This window comes from Schistocerca americana, chromosome 7 (assembly GCF_021461395.2).
Source record: "Schistocerca americana isolate TAMUIC-IGC-003095 chromosome 7, iqSchAmer2.1, whole genome shotgun sequence".
Lineage (NCBI taxonomy): Eukaryota > Metazoa > Arthropoda > Insecta > Orthoptera > Acrididae > Schistocerca > Schistocerca americana.
In genome coordinates this window covers 281756948-281771732 of record NC_060125.1, presented here as the reverse complement: position 1 = coordinate 281771732, position 14785 = coordinate 281756948, and the positions used below count along the sequence as shown (strand labels likewise).

The 14785-nt window shown below is 41.1% G+C and overlaps 1 protein-coding gene and 1 non-coding gene across 2 annotated transcripts in view; both read right to left on the bottom strand.

Annotated features, from left to right (window-relative positions):
* LOC124622874 (furin-like protease 2) overlaps positions 1 to 14785 on the bottom strand; it is a 790830-nt gene that overhangs the window by 18999 nt on the left and 757046 nt on the right. Inside the window, exon 20 of the mRNA XM_047148668.1 lies at positions 4853 to 5052. Within this exon, the coding sequence (XP_047004624.1) occupies positions 4853 to 5052 (200 nt within the window). The remainder of the gene's footprint in view (positions 1 to 4852; positions 5053 to 14785) is intronic.
* Trnag-ucc lies at positions 208 to 281 on the bottom strand. Its single transcript has one exon. It is a non-coding gene; the product is annotated as a tRNA-Gly (tRNA).

Genomic DNA, 14785 nt, shown 5'->3' with positions numbered 1-14785 from the left:
AGTAGTCACGTAATTATATATATATATATATATATATATATATATATATATATATATACTAAGATGGCATCTGTTATTTCGGACATGTCGGAGAGAACAGACACCATCGGTGACCATGCAGCTCGCTAGAATGAAATTACAATGAAATGAACACACTTAGCTGCCTACAGGCGTTGACATACGTCAACAGGGGCAGATGAAAATGTGTGCCCCGACCGGGACTCGAACCCGGTATCTCCTGCTTGGAAGGCAGACGCTCTATCCATCTGAGCCAACGAGGACAGAGAGGATAGTGCGACATGTCCGAAAGAATAGATACCATCTTAGTATATATATACAGGGTGTTACAAAAAGGTACGGCCAAACTTTCAGGAAACATTCCTCACACACAAAGAAAGAAATGATGCTATGTGGACATGTGTCCGGAAACGCTTAATTTCCTGATAGCTTGGCCGTACGATTTTGTAACACCCTGTATAGTTAAGGCCCACCGGCCACTTGACCATCATCTTCTTCTGTGCGAATGCACAAACAGTGTCCGAACTCTTACGGGAATCGGCAACGCGCCGCGAGTAATGAGTATAATGGGCGGGGGCACTACGAATGTCGTGCGGGACAATACATCGAGAATGTGGATTTCGCTGGAGGCGTGCCAGAGATAAAACCCTGCAGTCCAGCTATACTCTGTGTCCTCGGTGGCTCAGATGAATAGAGCGTCTGCCATGTAAGCAGGACATCCCGGGTTCGAGTCCCAGTCGGTGCACACATTTTCATCTGTCCCCGTTGACGTATGTCAACGCCTGTAAGCAGCTAAGGGTGTTCATTTCATTGTATAGTAACATAACTAGTCTGGCTGCAATAATCCTAACCAGACGTACGGAACACTAGTTTCGTCAAACTGGCGGACGTTGCTCACGTGACATACACGTGCAGCCGTAATTAATTGAAGCTGTCAAGATCGACTGACTAGTCAACTTTTGGCTATACAGGGCATATCATCTAGGACTTGCATCGCAAATACCGTGGCAATGAAATGTGCTATTGACGTCCAGTTTTCATAGAATGGATTGGTAGTCAGGGGCTCGTATTGCTAATCAAAATACATGTTTCAAATGGAACAATTCCTACTGACATTAGCAAACTAAAAGTAGGTTAAATTAGATTGTCACTGTCGTTTATTGCAGGATTCTAGTGTGAGTCATTTACGAGATAGAGGATTTTGAAAAGTTTCCTTATGCCACTTGTTTGTGACAAAGCTTAATTGCTAGGTACGAGGTTGTTGTATTGGTTTGCAGTGTGCTTTTTTGTTGGGTGAGTGTACTGCAGGTTGTTACTCAGTGAGTTATGCTCCAAGCAGTCGACTGTGAGTGGACGATGCGATTTACAGATGCAGAAAAAGACGGGATGAACATGGTACGAAGATTGTAGGGAGAATGCAGTTCCTTCTCGTACTGTGTATGCAGCGAAATATCCCAACAGACGAGAACCATATCGCCAATTATTTATCAACATCTTCAATCATTTACATTAAAGCGGTAATGTAACACCTAGACGACATAACAGAGGGAAACAAGTGACTACAGAAGAAAAGGAAATTAATGCTCATGCTAGTGTTGCAGTTGTTCCGCTCCCGCGCTATCCTACGGTGAAGTGTCCAACACATTCTTCTTCGACATAAATTGCATTCCTATCATATCTCTCTCCAACAAAAGCTGCATGCTAATGATTGTGAGAATCGTGTTTACCTCTATACATGGGCACTAAGGGGGGGTGCTGCAGATGTATGATGTACCTCGTTTAGCGAAGAATCACATTTACCAATCATGGCCCGGTAAACCATCGAAACATGCACTGTTGGCCTGTTCTAAATCTGCTTTGGCTTCGTCAGGTGGAGCATCAGCGTCCACGGAGTGTAAGCATGTGGTGTGGGATAGTGAACTACATACTAGGACGAACCTCTGGTTCCTAAATGATGGCTGTCCAGCCCATAGTTCACAACCTTGGCCGGCTCATTACCTGAATTTTACGCGTTTAGGATTTTATTGTGGAAAATGTGAAAGACGCTGTCTACAACGACATACCAACTACACCCAATGATACGCAACGACGAATTACTGCAGCCTGCTCGATCATCTCTGCTGAAATGTTAGCACGTATGCTACAGTCGTATCATACCAGACTGGAGGGGTGTACTGCTGCTGCCGGTGGTCATTTTGAACGCAGTCTGTGGTTGTCAGTTGTCCCGTTCCTGGTCAGAATCCATATATCTATGGTATCCACTTGTGTTGTTCCTTAATGTGTGAGAGCACAGGTATTGTAAACGTGTCGATTTGGAACCTTAACACCACTTCCCCTGAAATTCTAACTTACCCTAATTTTACTTTGTTAATGTTAATAGCTATTGTTTCATTTAAAATGTGTAAGTTTTCACAGAAAGCACACTCTATATGTATCATTACAATCTGTTGATTGGTTAACAATACGAGTCCGTGACTACCTATTCATTCTGTAAAAACCTCACATCAACAGCACTTTCATTTCTGCAATATTTGCGGTGCACGATTTAGGTTGTTCACCCCGTACATCCCTTGGAGATACATTCTTAAACTGCGCTACCTACAGCACTATTCCATAACTCACACTTAAGTTCCAGGCAGAGATTTTCCAAATCCTCTTCAGACCTTTTGTCTATCGTTACACTCTCCAACAACGCTTGGGAAAAATAAAAAAATTAAATCTTTTTGGACGATTCCACCTATTTTATTACGATGATAATTTCTCTCTTTGTAGGTAGGCAACAATAAAATACTTTCACATTCAGAGGAGTTAGTTGTTGATTGAAATATCGTGAAAAGATCTCGCCGCAACGAAACGCACAACTGTTTCAATGATTCCCATATTAGCTCTTCCCTGTTTCGCGATAATGCCACACGAGCTACCCTTCTTTAAATTCTTCCGATGTTCTCCATCAGACATATCTGGTAAGCAATCTATTCCACGCCAGAGTACTCTTAACAGAGGATGAACAGGCGTAATGGAGCAGTCTCTTTACCAAATCTGTTGCATTTTCCAAGTGTTAAGGCAGGAAAACACTGTCTTTGGTTTACTTTCCCGAGAACATGATCTATGTGATCGTTCCAATTTAAGTTTTCATTTACTGTACTTCCTAGATATTTAGTTAAATTGACAACCTCTAAATTTGCATGGTTTATTGCGTAACCGAAATATTACTGTTTTCTTTTCGTATGGTACTCTTCTGGATTGCTTCACACTTTTCGTTGTTCAGAGACAATTACAACGTTTCTCGCTATGCAAATATCCCGTCTAAGTTATTTTCATTTCGCTTCTGACCTTCTGATGACTTTACTAGACAGTAAATGACAGCATCATCAGGAAGCAATCGAAGAAGGATGCTCAAGTTGTCTCCTAAGTTGTTTATATAGATTATGATCTGCAGAGGGACCGTTACAGATATCACTTCTGTTTTGCTTGATAATTTTACGTCCATTAATACGTAATTTTCCCTTCCTGAGAGAATATCAGGAATCCAGTTGCTTCTGAAGCGATACTCCATACGCATTCAATGTGCTTACTGACTGCATATTACGTGTTTTTCCCTACACAGAAACTAACGCACTAAACTAACGGAATAAAACATAACTACACCATAAGTCTGCAACCAGTCACCAGAGACGACCGGGCGCTGATACGAAAATTCTGAGGAAATGTCCTTAAATAATCTGCGGTGTTTTGTCGGTGGAGACTGGCTTCAGCAACTATGTGTAAACCGATTACTCTTAATCATATTTTTAATTGATCTATTAGGGAGAGCACAGGAATATCGACATCGTTGAAAAATTCAAGGCACTCTGTCTGACTTAGAAATGTTAGACGCGAAACGGTACCATAAAAATTGGAAAATGTTGTACACTTCCTTAGCAAATATCAAAATAGGTGCAGAGCATTTTTCTCGAAAATGAGGTCGAAATTTCATGCTTATTGCAACCTATAACTCCGTTGATTCTTGTTGCTGATGGCTATTATAAGCTTATTTGAAGATTTATCGTTCCAGAAGCACAGAATGAACCTTCTGCAGCCGTTTTGGTAATTTTATCGAACTTATGCTGATGGCCTAGTTTCTTGTCCCCGGGGTCACTACACTAAATGCCTATTGTAGGATACCTTCAGTCCATTTAGCTCTCTCTAAGTTTCGTTTTCTTGTCCTCGCCATCTTAAATTAGTTATAAGATTTTAATTAACAATTGCTTACGATTAAGGATTGGGAAATAACGACATCCTACCGACATTGCCCCACAATTTGTCTGTCAATATTGTCCCCTCAACATAATTTTGGAGACAATGCTTCAAAAAGTTTTCTTAGGCTCGAAATGTGGCAAAATCTATCATGAAGGCACATTAGAGAGCATACTAGCAGTCTACATTACACTTATTACCATTGAAATGCTGTTGAATCGCTTACATCAGATTAAGCCTATGCCAAAATAAAATCAAAATTCAAGAATCTAATTTTTAGTGCCTCGATAAGACTTTCGTTTACAAGGACTCGTCGCCTCTGCACCCCACTTCTGGTGTCGTCTACTAAGCTGTAGCATGGACTGATGTGCTGCTGGTCTGACAAAAGGATGGTGTCGGTATTGCCTGGTATATCGATATTCCCTCGTTTTCCCCTAATCTTTGGATGAATGATGATGGCCTAAGGTCCACCTAGCACAACTGTGAGAAATGAGCAGAGTAGAGAGATAGACAAGGCATGAAAAGGTTAATGAAGAACTGAAACCAAAAATTTTTACATCCTAGAACTGCATACGGAGAGCAGTAGCTGCAGACTCACCATTGCAGGTGCGGCAGTAGTGGTGACACTTCTCGCAACCGAAGGGCGTCTGGAAGAATCCCTCGGGACACTCTGGGAGGCACTCGCCGGCCGCCAGCTGCCACCCCCGCGGACACGTGACGCACTGGTCCCGACGCGGCCCGCTGCACGTGGCGCAGCTCAGATAGCACTTGGCGCACACGCCGCGGTCCCCGTAGTACCTGCAACCACACGTCGGTGGCCACATTAGCCCCAGTGTTCGTTGCCAAAGAATCGTAACACCAGTTGATCGACTGCCGTTTGCGCGTCAACGCTGTTTTGACACCGCCCGCAACATCTACAAAAATACACCGATGTGCCACAAAATGATGACCGTAGCCCACCGCGAAACTGAGTGAAGCTTGGTGACACTGCTATCAGGTGACACAACAGTAGAGCAGAGGCGAATACGGAAGGTTCTATCGACGATACAGGCCGTAAATGAGGATACTCACTAACAACAACGACTTTAAAAAATCCGGGTAAGTGCGACTAGGGCTCGTGTACCGAGGGTTCTGTACAAATGTAAACAAGTATACAGGGTGGTCGTCAATTCCCGTTACAAACTGCTAGGACATGTAGAGGGTAATGAGTACTTAACATTTTGAACAGGAACCCATGTCCGGAAACGTATCGTTTCCGTTCTACGACAGTTTCAATGCAGATGATTATCTCATCCACCACCACGTGAGGAATGTACTTAGGCGTGACCTAGCACAATTGTTGCAATCCAAATGAAAAGAGTACTGACTCCTTCCGTTATTACTTACGCATTTACATTAAAACTTATATCTTATAGTTTACATTAGTCGACAACAAAAAGAACCAGCATCTACGGCACCAGCCGCAACGCCGGAAGCGGTGGTCTAGCGGTACTGGCGCTGCAGTCCGGAACCGCGGGACTGTTACGGTCGCAGGTTCGAATCCTGGCATGGGTGTGTGTGATGTCCTTAGGTTAGTTAGGTTTAAGTAGTTCTACGTTCTAGGGGACTTATGACCTAAGATGTTGAGTCCCATAGTGCTCAGAGCCATTTAAACCAGCCGCAACGTAACAACGCATTTTAACAGCGGCTCGATGTGGCGACCACCAACGTTGTTACACACACTATACCTCCGAAGTATGTTCTGGTACACTCTCTCCATCTTGGTCAGAAAGGAGTCCACTATTCAACAACGCATATTTTCAGTAAGTTACCAGCAACCATAAGAGGTTAGTTTCAGACAAGGCACAATTCAAACATAATTTAAAAGAATTTTTGGTGGCCAACTCCTATTCCCTCTATGAGTTTCTCAACAAGTGCAGTAGACCATTTTAATGTTTATTTATTACACTTTACTGGCAATACTTGGTTGTAACAGCCAAGTAACTACCTACTGTGTGAATGATGGATGTATTGAAAGCAAATGCAAGTCTTAAGTCTGTAAATAGTGGAAGTTTAATCTTAAATCTTGTACATAATCTGACTGTTCTTAACTGAGGATCACTGAAATTAATAATTTACTTTAATTTTTTAAATACTTTGTTGTAATAGCCAAGAAACTAGCAAATGTCTGAATCATGGATTTAATGAAAGCAGATGTAAGTATTAAACCTGTAAATATTAGAAGTTTAAATTTAATTCATGTACATAATTTTACTGTTTATTGACTGAGGATCATTAAAATTAATGAAACTCAAGTATTTCTAATTACATTTTTGTAATGTATTTATCTGATATGTTCCACACGTAGGAAGATTCCCTCTTTTATGGGTCTATGGAATGAATAATTAATCTAATCTAATCTAATCCAATCTAATCATCCAACCTGGTGTCTCTTCAATGTCTTGTACAAAAGCCAGAACTCGTGCCAGCAGATCTTCCTGTCTGAATTGAAACTGTCGTAGCTCAAAAACGGTACGTTTCCGGACATGGGTTCCTATTCAAAATGTTTTGTAATCACTACCCTCTACATGTCCTAGAAGTTTGTAACGGGAATTTCCGACCACCCAGTATAGACAGCTCAGCCATACTGGAAATCGAGAATCGTGAGATTTTTAGTCTGTTATCGATATCGATGCTGGCCTGTGTAAGATGCCTACTCACTTATTCGTATGTATCATGGCCAAGTTTCTCTCTAAAACGATCTGTGTTGATATGACTACCGCGATTGTGGTACAGTATCCATTAAAAATTTTCACACTCGTTTAGTTCCAATGTATGTGAAATGAATTTGGAAGGAGACATCGACTTCATATAAATGAAAGGTTTATCGCCTCTAATACAACTCGGTACATGTTCCTAAGGTTTCTAAACACACATACTGACGTTAACTCTTATTTCAGCTTGTATTTATCTTTCTGAGGAACCATTGCTTATACCCCCCTTTGTTAACGTCTCGCTTCTGATATTGGTGAGTTCTCAATCCCGTTCACGAACACTACAATTAGAGGATTTATCGAACTTCTCACAGCACGCGGGGACATATCGTCTATCGTCATCTGACATCCAGCCACGAATGCTCACTACTCTTGCCTTCCGCGCCACCCGTAGCGGTTGGCGTCAGACCGAGCTTCTCAGTCACGGGGGTTTCCATGGTGGCAGTGTTCGTGCTCTAGGCGACTACATATAAGGTGTAAGGTACAGATATCAACACTCAAGGAGTCACAATATCTGTAACCTTATACGTTATTTCAATCCTGGGAATTGCAAGAGCTTTGAGAATGTTGTAAGATTCAAGTTTAAAATTTTAATTGTAATTTTTAATTAATTGTTTTAATTTTAGACTTACATTAACCTAATACACCACGTGGTGACTTCAGTCTTCTTAACTACAACTGTTGTCGTTCCTTTTGTGATACGGCGGAGGCCTCCGGAAAATAAAACGACACAGCCAGTCATAGAGCTACTGTTATTAAGCAAATGTCGAACTGTTCTGTGGAACACTTCAACGAATATCGTATGCCTTATCAGAAATCTTATCCCAAACAATGGGAATGCAGTCCTACGTCACGTATCACTATTACTTTGCTCTAAAGCGTTACACATGCTGTACATGTTGCACTCATGGACTGTCAGTGCGGAAGTCAGACGCGTTCCGCCTATGAGCGCTAGATGGTAAAGGTATGGTTTTCACGGCTGCAAGGGACTTCATTTCATCGTATCTCAGCCAATTACGGCGAAATATTTGTAAGTTACCTAGACAATCACTGTACCTATTACTGGAAACCACATCAAAATATCTGCTGTAGTTCCTGAGACATTGGACACATTACGAATGCAGTGTAGGTATGCAAGGGGGAAAAAGTGATATCATTACAATTTAATGTATTTCGGAACTTCTCTTTTCTTGTACTCTGAATCCTTGCTTCTTACCAAATTTCGTGATTCTAAATCAACGGGAAGTACCCTGCAGATTTTGATGAGTGAGTCTTTCGAATATCAAAATATATGACATAAATGGTTGTATCTTTCGATTAATTTGACTTAGAAGCTAGGGACAGTACGCCGTACTATGTGATATAAATATTAACTTGATACGTGTACTCGTTCCTGAGAATAAGGGGGTCATAACAATAGGGCAGGCAGACAGTCGGATAGGAAATGACAATATTTTTTTCCTGTAATATAATTATAGATCAACAATGTTCGGAGTCTTACCTTTACTTGCACTGTCAAATCTTGCTTCTCCAAATTCCGTGATTCTAGATCTAAGGAAAATACCCTATGTTTTCATGAGTGAGTCTTACGAGTATCAACATATGTGACATAAAGGATTGTATTTTTTTGTGTATTAAATTAGAAGCTTACATTTTTCACTGCGGCGTGACATTCAGAACCTTAATATGTGACATAAGTTTCAACTTGTTACAGCTACCCACTCCGAAGGAAAAGGGATCTTAACAGACGGACAGATAGAGAGTCGCATACGAAATGACAAATACAATATTTTTTCGTGTGTTGTAATTACGAATTAGCACATTTCCGATGTTTTCCTTTTCTTGTACAGTGAAACCTTGCTTCATTCCAAAATAGCATGATTATGGATCAGCGGGAAGTACAGTTGAGGTTTTGAAGAGTGGGTTTTCGAGTATTAAAATTTGTGACATAAGTGGCCGTATCTTTTGACTAAATTCACTTCGAATGAGATTCGAGCTTATTGCTGTAGAGTGGTGCGTCGTCCCCACGCCTGGGAAAGAGCATCCCGGAAACGTCGAATCTCGTCGCTGTTCATGTGCCACTGTCATGAGCATCTGCAGAAACTGATTAAAGGCCCGTGTAACCACAAGCAAGCGAAGCAGCACAGAATGTGGACGGCACAGGCAGTGACACATGGCAGATACGTGTTTAGAATATAATACTGATGCTGGAATACCTGTATGTGTTTTTGGAGTACACTGTTCATGCACTCTATCAAACATAGGCCTCAGTAGCAGACCCGTACGAGTTCCCTCTCAGTGTCATTATAAATTACGGCACGGGGCCATGGAACGTAGTTCATGCCAAAAGTGTCGGTTGGTCGAGTTAATCGCGTTCCTTGTTACGCCATGGCGATGATCGTGCCTTGATAGGCTGTCATCAAAGTGAATGGCTGCTCGAAACATTCACCATGCCGCATATGCAGACCGTGCATTCAGTATTACGATGTGATGGACTTTCACCACGGATTCCATGCTAACTACGGTAGTAACAGGACGCAAAATTGACAGCTGTGGATTATTTGAACATATCCTTTCAAGGGTATTGACTTCCCAGATGGCGGTGAAATCTTCCAGTTTCATTACTGTTCATGACACACGACGAGAAATGTCATACAGTGATTTCACAAGCGTGACAGAAATGGCATGTCCATTGCGTAGACGCTTTGTGCCACATATTTCCGGGAATCCTCAATAGACTTGTTGATACTTTATCACATCGAATACTTGCTATATTACACGCGGTTGGGCGACCCACAAACCGAACATCATCATCTTCATCATCATCAACATCTGCTATATTACATTTCAGTGTATTGACACTACTATACTTGAAAAATAAACTGCCTCTTCAGTAACAATATCTTATTTAGCAAATATTATCCAACGTGTTTTGAAGTTACAGGTCCATTATCAACGACTAAAATGACTTTCTTTTCTTTCCGGCTGGTACAATTAATCGCCGTTTTTGGGTAGAGATGTTAACCACGTGCAAATGCTTTCACACTTCTTGTCGTTTTATGCAGCTCTCGACGACATTTCACCTTCTGTAAGCCATTTCTTCTCAACTCTAGCCTGCATGTATTTGAACATCCTCTCTGTAGTCATCCTTTTGCCTCCCTCTGTAATTTTTTCACCACGCTCTCACCCATACCAAACCGTGGATTCCTCCATACCTCATGACCTGCATCATCAACCGATCCCTTTTTGTTGCTGTCCTCAGTTCAGTACAGTACCTCCTATTTAGAATCATTTTAGCTTTCTTCTGTAGCATTACACTTCCAAAACTCTAGTTATCTTCTTGTCTGCTCTGTTTATCGTCCACGTTTCACTTACATACAAGGCTACTAACGTTTAAATTTATATTCGATGTTGTTAAATTTTTTTTTGGCCTTTCCAGGCTTTAATTAGCATTCTCTCTAATTCAGCCGTCATCAATTACTTTACTGCCCAAAGCGCAAGTCTTCTATCAACTTCAGTGTCTCATTCCGCATTCTAAGGCTTTCAGTAGCCCCTCTTGCAATTCTACTGCATTCCTTTAACTTTGCTTTAGTTTTATTGGTGTTCATATTGAACGTATTTTTGATGTAATATCCATTCCACAGAAATTATCTATAAGTCCTTTCCTTAAGACAGAACTACATTCTCATCGGCAGATCTCAAAGTTTGTATTTCTATTCGTTAAAGCTTAATGGTTGTACGAATATACTCCAGTAGCAGTTATTTTTGAAATCTTGATTGAAGCTACTAGTTAAATGCCTAAGTAGCGTCACATTCAGATCTCTATATCGTTACAGAAAACATAAAAAAATACTTAAAACAATAAAATGAGTTAAAAAATTAAATGAAATTATTGCATCAAAGAGGTAAAACAAAATAATTACGTGATGGGATTGTACTTTACAACATTTTACCTTCGGCGTGCTGACTCCCTAAAATACGGTTCCAAATAAATGGTTCAAATGGCTCTGAGCACTATGGGACTTAACATCTGAGGTCATCAGTCCCCCAGAACATAGAACTACTTAAACCGAACTAACCTAAGGACGACACACACATCCATGCCCGATTCAGGATTCGAACCTGCGACCGTAGCGGTCACGCGGTTCCAGACTGAAGCGACTAGAACCGCTCGGCCACTCCAGCGGCTCCGAAAATACGTATTTTTGGGTATTGTTACCTTCTTTATGTGTATTGCTGTCATTCCCTTTTATTAAACACCACCCCTCGAGCTTTTACCACCTTCGTAATGTACAGTCTTAGACATAAAAACTGACCACCGGCCCGCCGCCACAGAGACTAAGTCCGAGTCGTTCACTTAAGGTGGCCAATAAAACTGACCGCCCCTAACAACTCTACGTCTGGCCATCTGTACAATCTGGCAACACTGTAAGATGCGAAAGTGTTAGGAGGAACTGTTGCCTACTTCCGAGCTGATATGAATGGAGTGAGCCCGTGGTCTTCCGGTAATCGTCGTGCCTTCTAAACTTAGAGTCGCATGTTCGCATCCAACAGTTTTTTTTTTTTTTTAACACATTTCGGTCTAAAGTTATGAGTCTTGTTGAACATCGAAGACAATTCGCTTAACATTGTACCGAGCCGCAATAAGAAGGACTCCAGAAACAATTCCGCAGTACAGCTCGTGGCTGCGTGGCGATCATAACGGCTTACGCTCGAGCGTTTCCTCACGTTGCAGCGGCTACCGGCCACCGACCAGACGCCACCCGCCGCCTGAAATCCGGCGCCGCCCATGTGAAAGCGGCGCCACGCTGTCAGTGTATGTATCAATGCCATTTTCGAATTTGAACTTCAAGTTATCATCTTGCAGTTAAGCATTGGATTTTGCATACTTGAAAATCATGAACTACACTTAAGCATTGTAAAATTGAGTCGCAAGTGGAAAAAGGTGTAACATCTGCAACACAACGTTTACTTTTGGTATAACAGAGAGGTGAATGTAGGGGAGACAGCTAGAAAGATTTGAACTGTGTGTGGAGCGAGTGCTTTTGGGAAAAATAGGCCAGAAAAAGATATTCTTGTTTCAACAGAGATCGCTCTGGCATGAATGATTTTCCACAATAAGGAAGTCTCGACTACTGATATATGTGACAGATTACCATTTTACCATCATGTGACATTTGCATTCAACAGGCAATGTTCAGAAGTCTAGTGTAGGAGTACTGCATGCTCTAATTCTAAACAACAAAAATCAACGGAGTGACTATTATTGAACGTCATCAGGTCGCTCATTGAGCATTCCTATGCAGTAGTGTTACTGCTGACGTGTTATGATGCCTTTATGGTTAACTTCCTAAGAAGAAATGAAAGGCTAAGCCCCACCAAAGGACGTAGACTAGAGTAAAGAGTAGTGTGAACATAATAATTTACATATGATAGCTCCAAAAGTGTGTTTTGGACTACGAATTCTGCCCCAAGGGGTGTGTGCAACACAGCTGAAATTTGTTGTCAACAACTGAGACACCTTTCGGTCGCAGTGTAAGAAAATCGAGCAACAAAACTTCATCACCTATGCTACTGCATGATAACTCACTCTGTTGATTTGAGAAACAAAACTATCCAGGAGACTGACAGGAAAGTCGTCTCTCAGGCACTTGTATCGATAGGGAAGTCCTCTCTCAAGCACTTGTCCCTCTCGTCATACATTCGTAAAGGTTTACCTCTCCCCCTCTTGATCGATCAACCGTCAAGGCAATTCATTTATAGACGAAAATACTCTTAAAACTACACTGGTTTAATGACATCTTTAGAATCAGTGGGTTTCTACGAACGTAGAATTTGTAAACAACAAAAGGATTGTCAGATTGTTTTAGATACCGTGAAAGAAAATTCAGCTGCTGATTATTTTCTCTTTGATGATTAGTGTTGCGATTAGTAAACTAATGGAAAATGCAATTAAAATATTCACTGTACTAATACAAATTAAATTCAGCTTACTACAGAAACATCACGACGGCAGTCTATCTTATTAAAGCATTAAGTGTCTGTAAGACGATTGAGCCTATTTTAACACGAATTAGTAGGATATTACCGACTTTTTACTCCGAAAAGATCTGTATTTACTTCATTTCCTGTATCAATCGCAAGCATTATGAAAATGTGGCATTTCAAAGATAAAATTACGTATTCACAACAACAAAAAATATCTCGGCAAGAGACAAAAGTGGCATTATGAAATTGGCAGTACCGTAAGGTTTTCTCTCTGACACTAAGGCTTACTGTAAGTAGCAAGACGAATTTTGCTTGAGCGTTATCTTACGATTCCCTTATTGAGTTTGTATCTGCCTGCTTGTAGCTCTACAACAAAAGAATTAAAAATCTGGCTTTCAGAGAGTCTCGAAAGGCGAACGAAAGCAGCTTGCACCTGTTAGCCAAGTATGTTACCTCGGAACTGGTTTTCCTAAAGTGGGAAGACATCCTTTTGTGGTTGAATTGTTGGCAAATGTCACTCAGACGTGTGCCGTTGGTTTAAGCGTTTCGGTATGTTGAATTTGTACCAATGATTTTTCTACAGGTTTTTACTGTTCCAAAGAGAGCGTTGACGTCTCCCAATAGTATTTGCACGTCATCTTGGTGAATTTTGCTCATAGTATTTTCGAGTACGTTCCAGAATTTTTCCACATTTTTAGTGTTTTTCTTATTTTCGATGTTGGTGGGGGCATGTGCATTGATGAGTGTATAATTTTTGCTGGGGCTCTGAATGAGCGTAGTCATACTCCAGACGTACATCCTCAGATATATCTTCCTCAAATTAAGGCCGGTATTTGATATTAGTAGACTTCTCTTGGCCAGAAATGCATTTTTTGCCATAGCGAGTCTGCTTTTGATGTACTCCTTGTTCCGTCCGTCATTGGTTATTTTACTGCCTAGGTAGCAGAATTCCATAACTTCATTGGCTTCTTGACCATCAGTCCTGATGTTAAGTTTCTCGCTCTTCTCATTTCTACTACTTCTCATCGCCTTCGTCTTTCTCCGATTTACTCTCAAACCATACTGTGTACTCATTAGACTGTTCATTCCGTTCAGAAGATCATTTAATTCTTCTTCACTTTAACTCAGGATAGCAATGTCATCAGCGAATCGTATCATTGATATCCTTTCACCTTGTATTTTAATTCCACTCCTGAACCTTTCTTTTATTTCCATCATTGCTTCCTCGATGTACAGATTGAAGTGTAGGGGCGAAAGGCTACAGCGTTGTCTTACACCCTTCTTAATACGAGCACTTCGTTCTTGATCGTCCACTCTTATTATTCCCTCTTCGTTGTTGTACATATTGTATATGACCCGTCTCTCCCTATAGCTTATCCCTACTTTTTACAGAATCTCGATCAGCTTGCACCATTTTATATTGTCGAACGCTTTTTCCAGTTCGACAAATCCTATGAAAGTGTCTTGATTTTTTTTAGCCTTGCTTCCATTATTAGCCGTAACGTCCGAATTGCCTCTCTCGTTCCTTTACTTTTCCTAAAGCCAAACTGATCGTCACCTAGCGCATTCTCAATTTTCTTTTCCATTCATGTGTATATTATTCTTGTAAGCAGCTTCGATGCATGAGCTGTTAAGCTGATTGTGCGATAATTCTCGCACTTGTCAGCTCTTGCCGTCTTCAGAATTGTGTGGATGATGCTTTTCCGAAAGTCAGGTGGTATATCGCCAGGCTCATATATTCTACACACCAACGTGAATAGTCGTTTCGTTGCCACTTCCCCCAATGATTT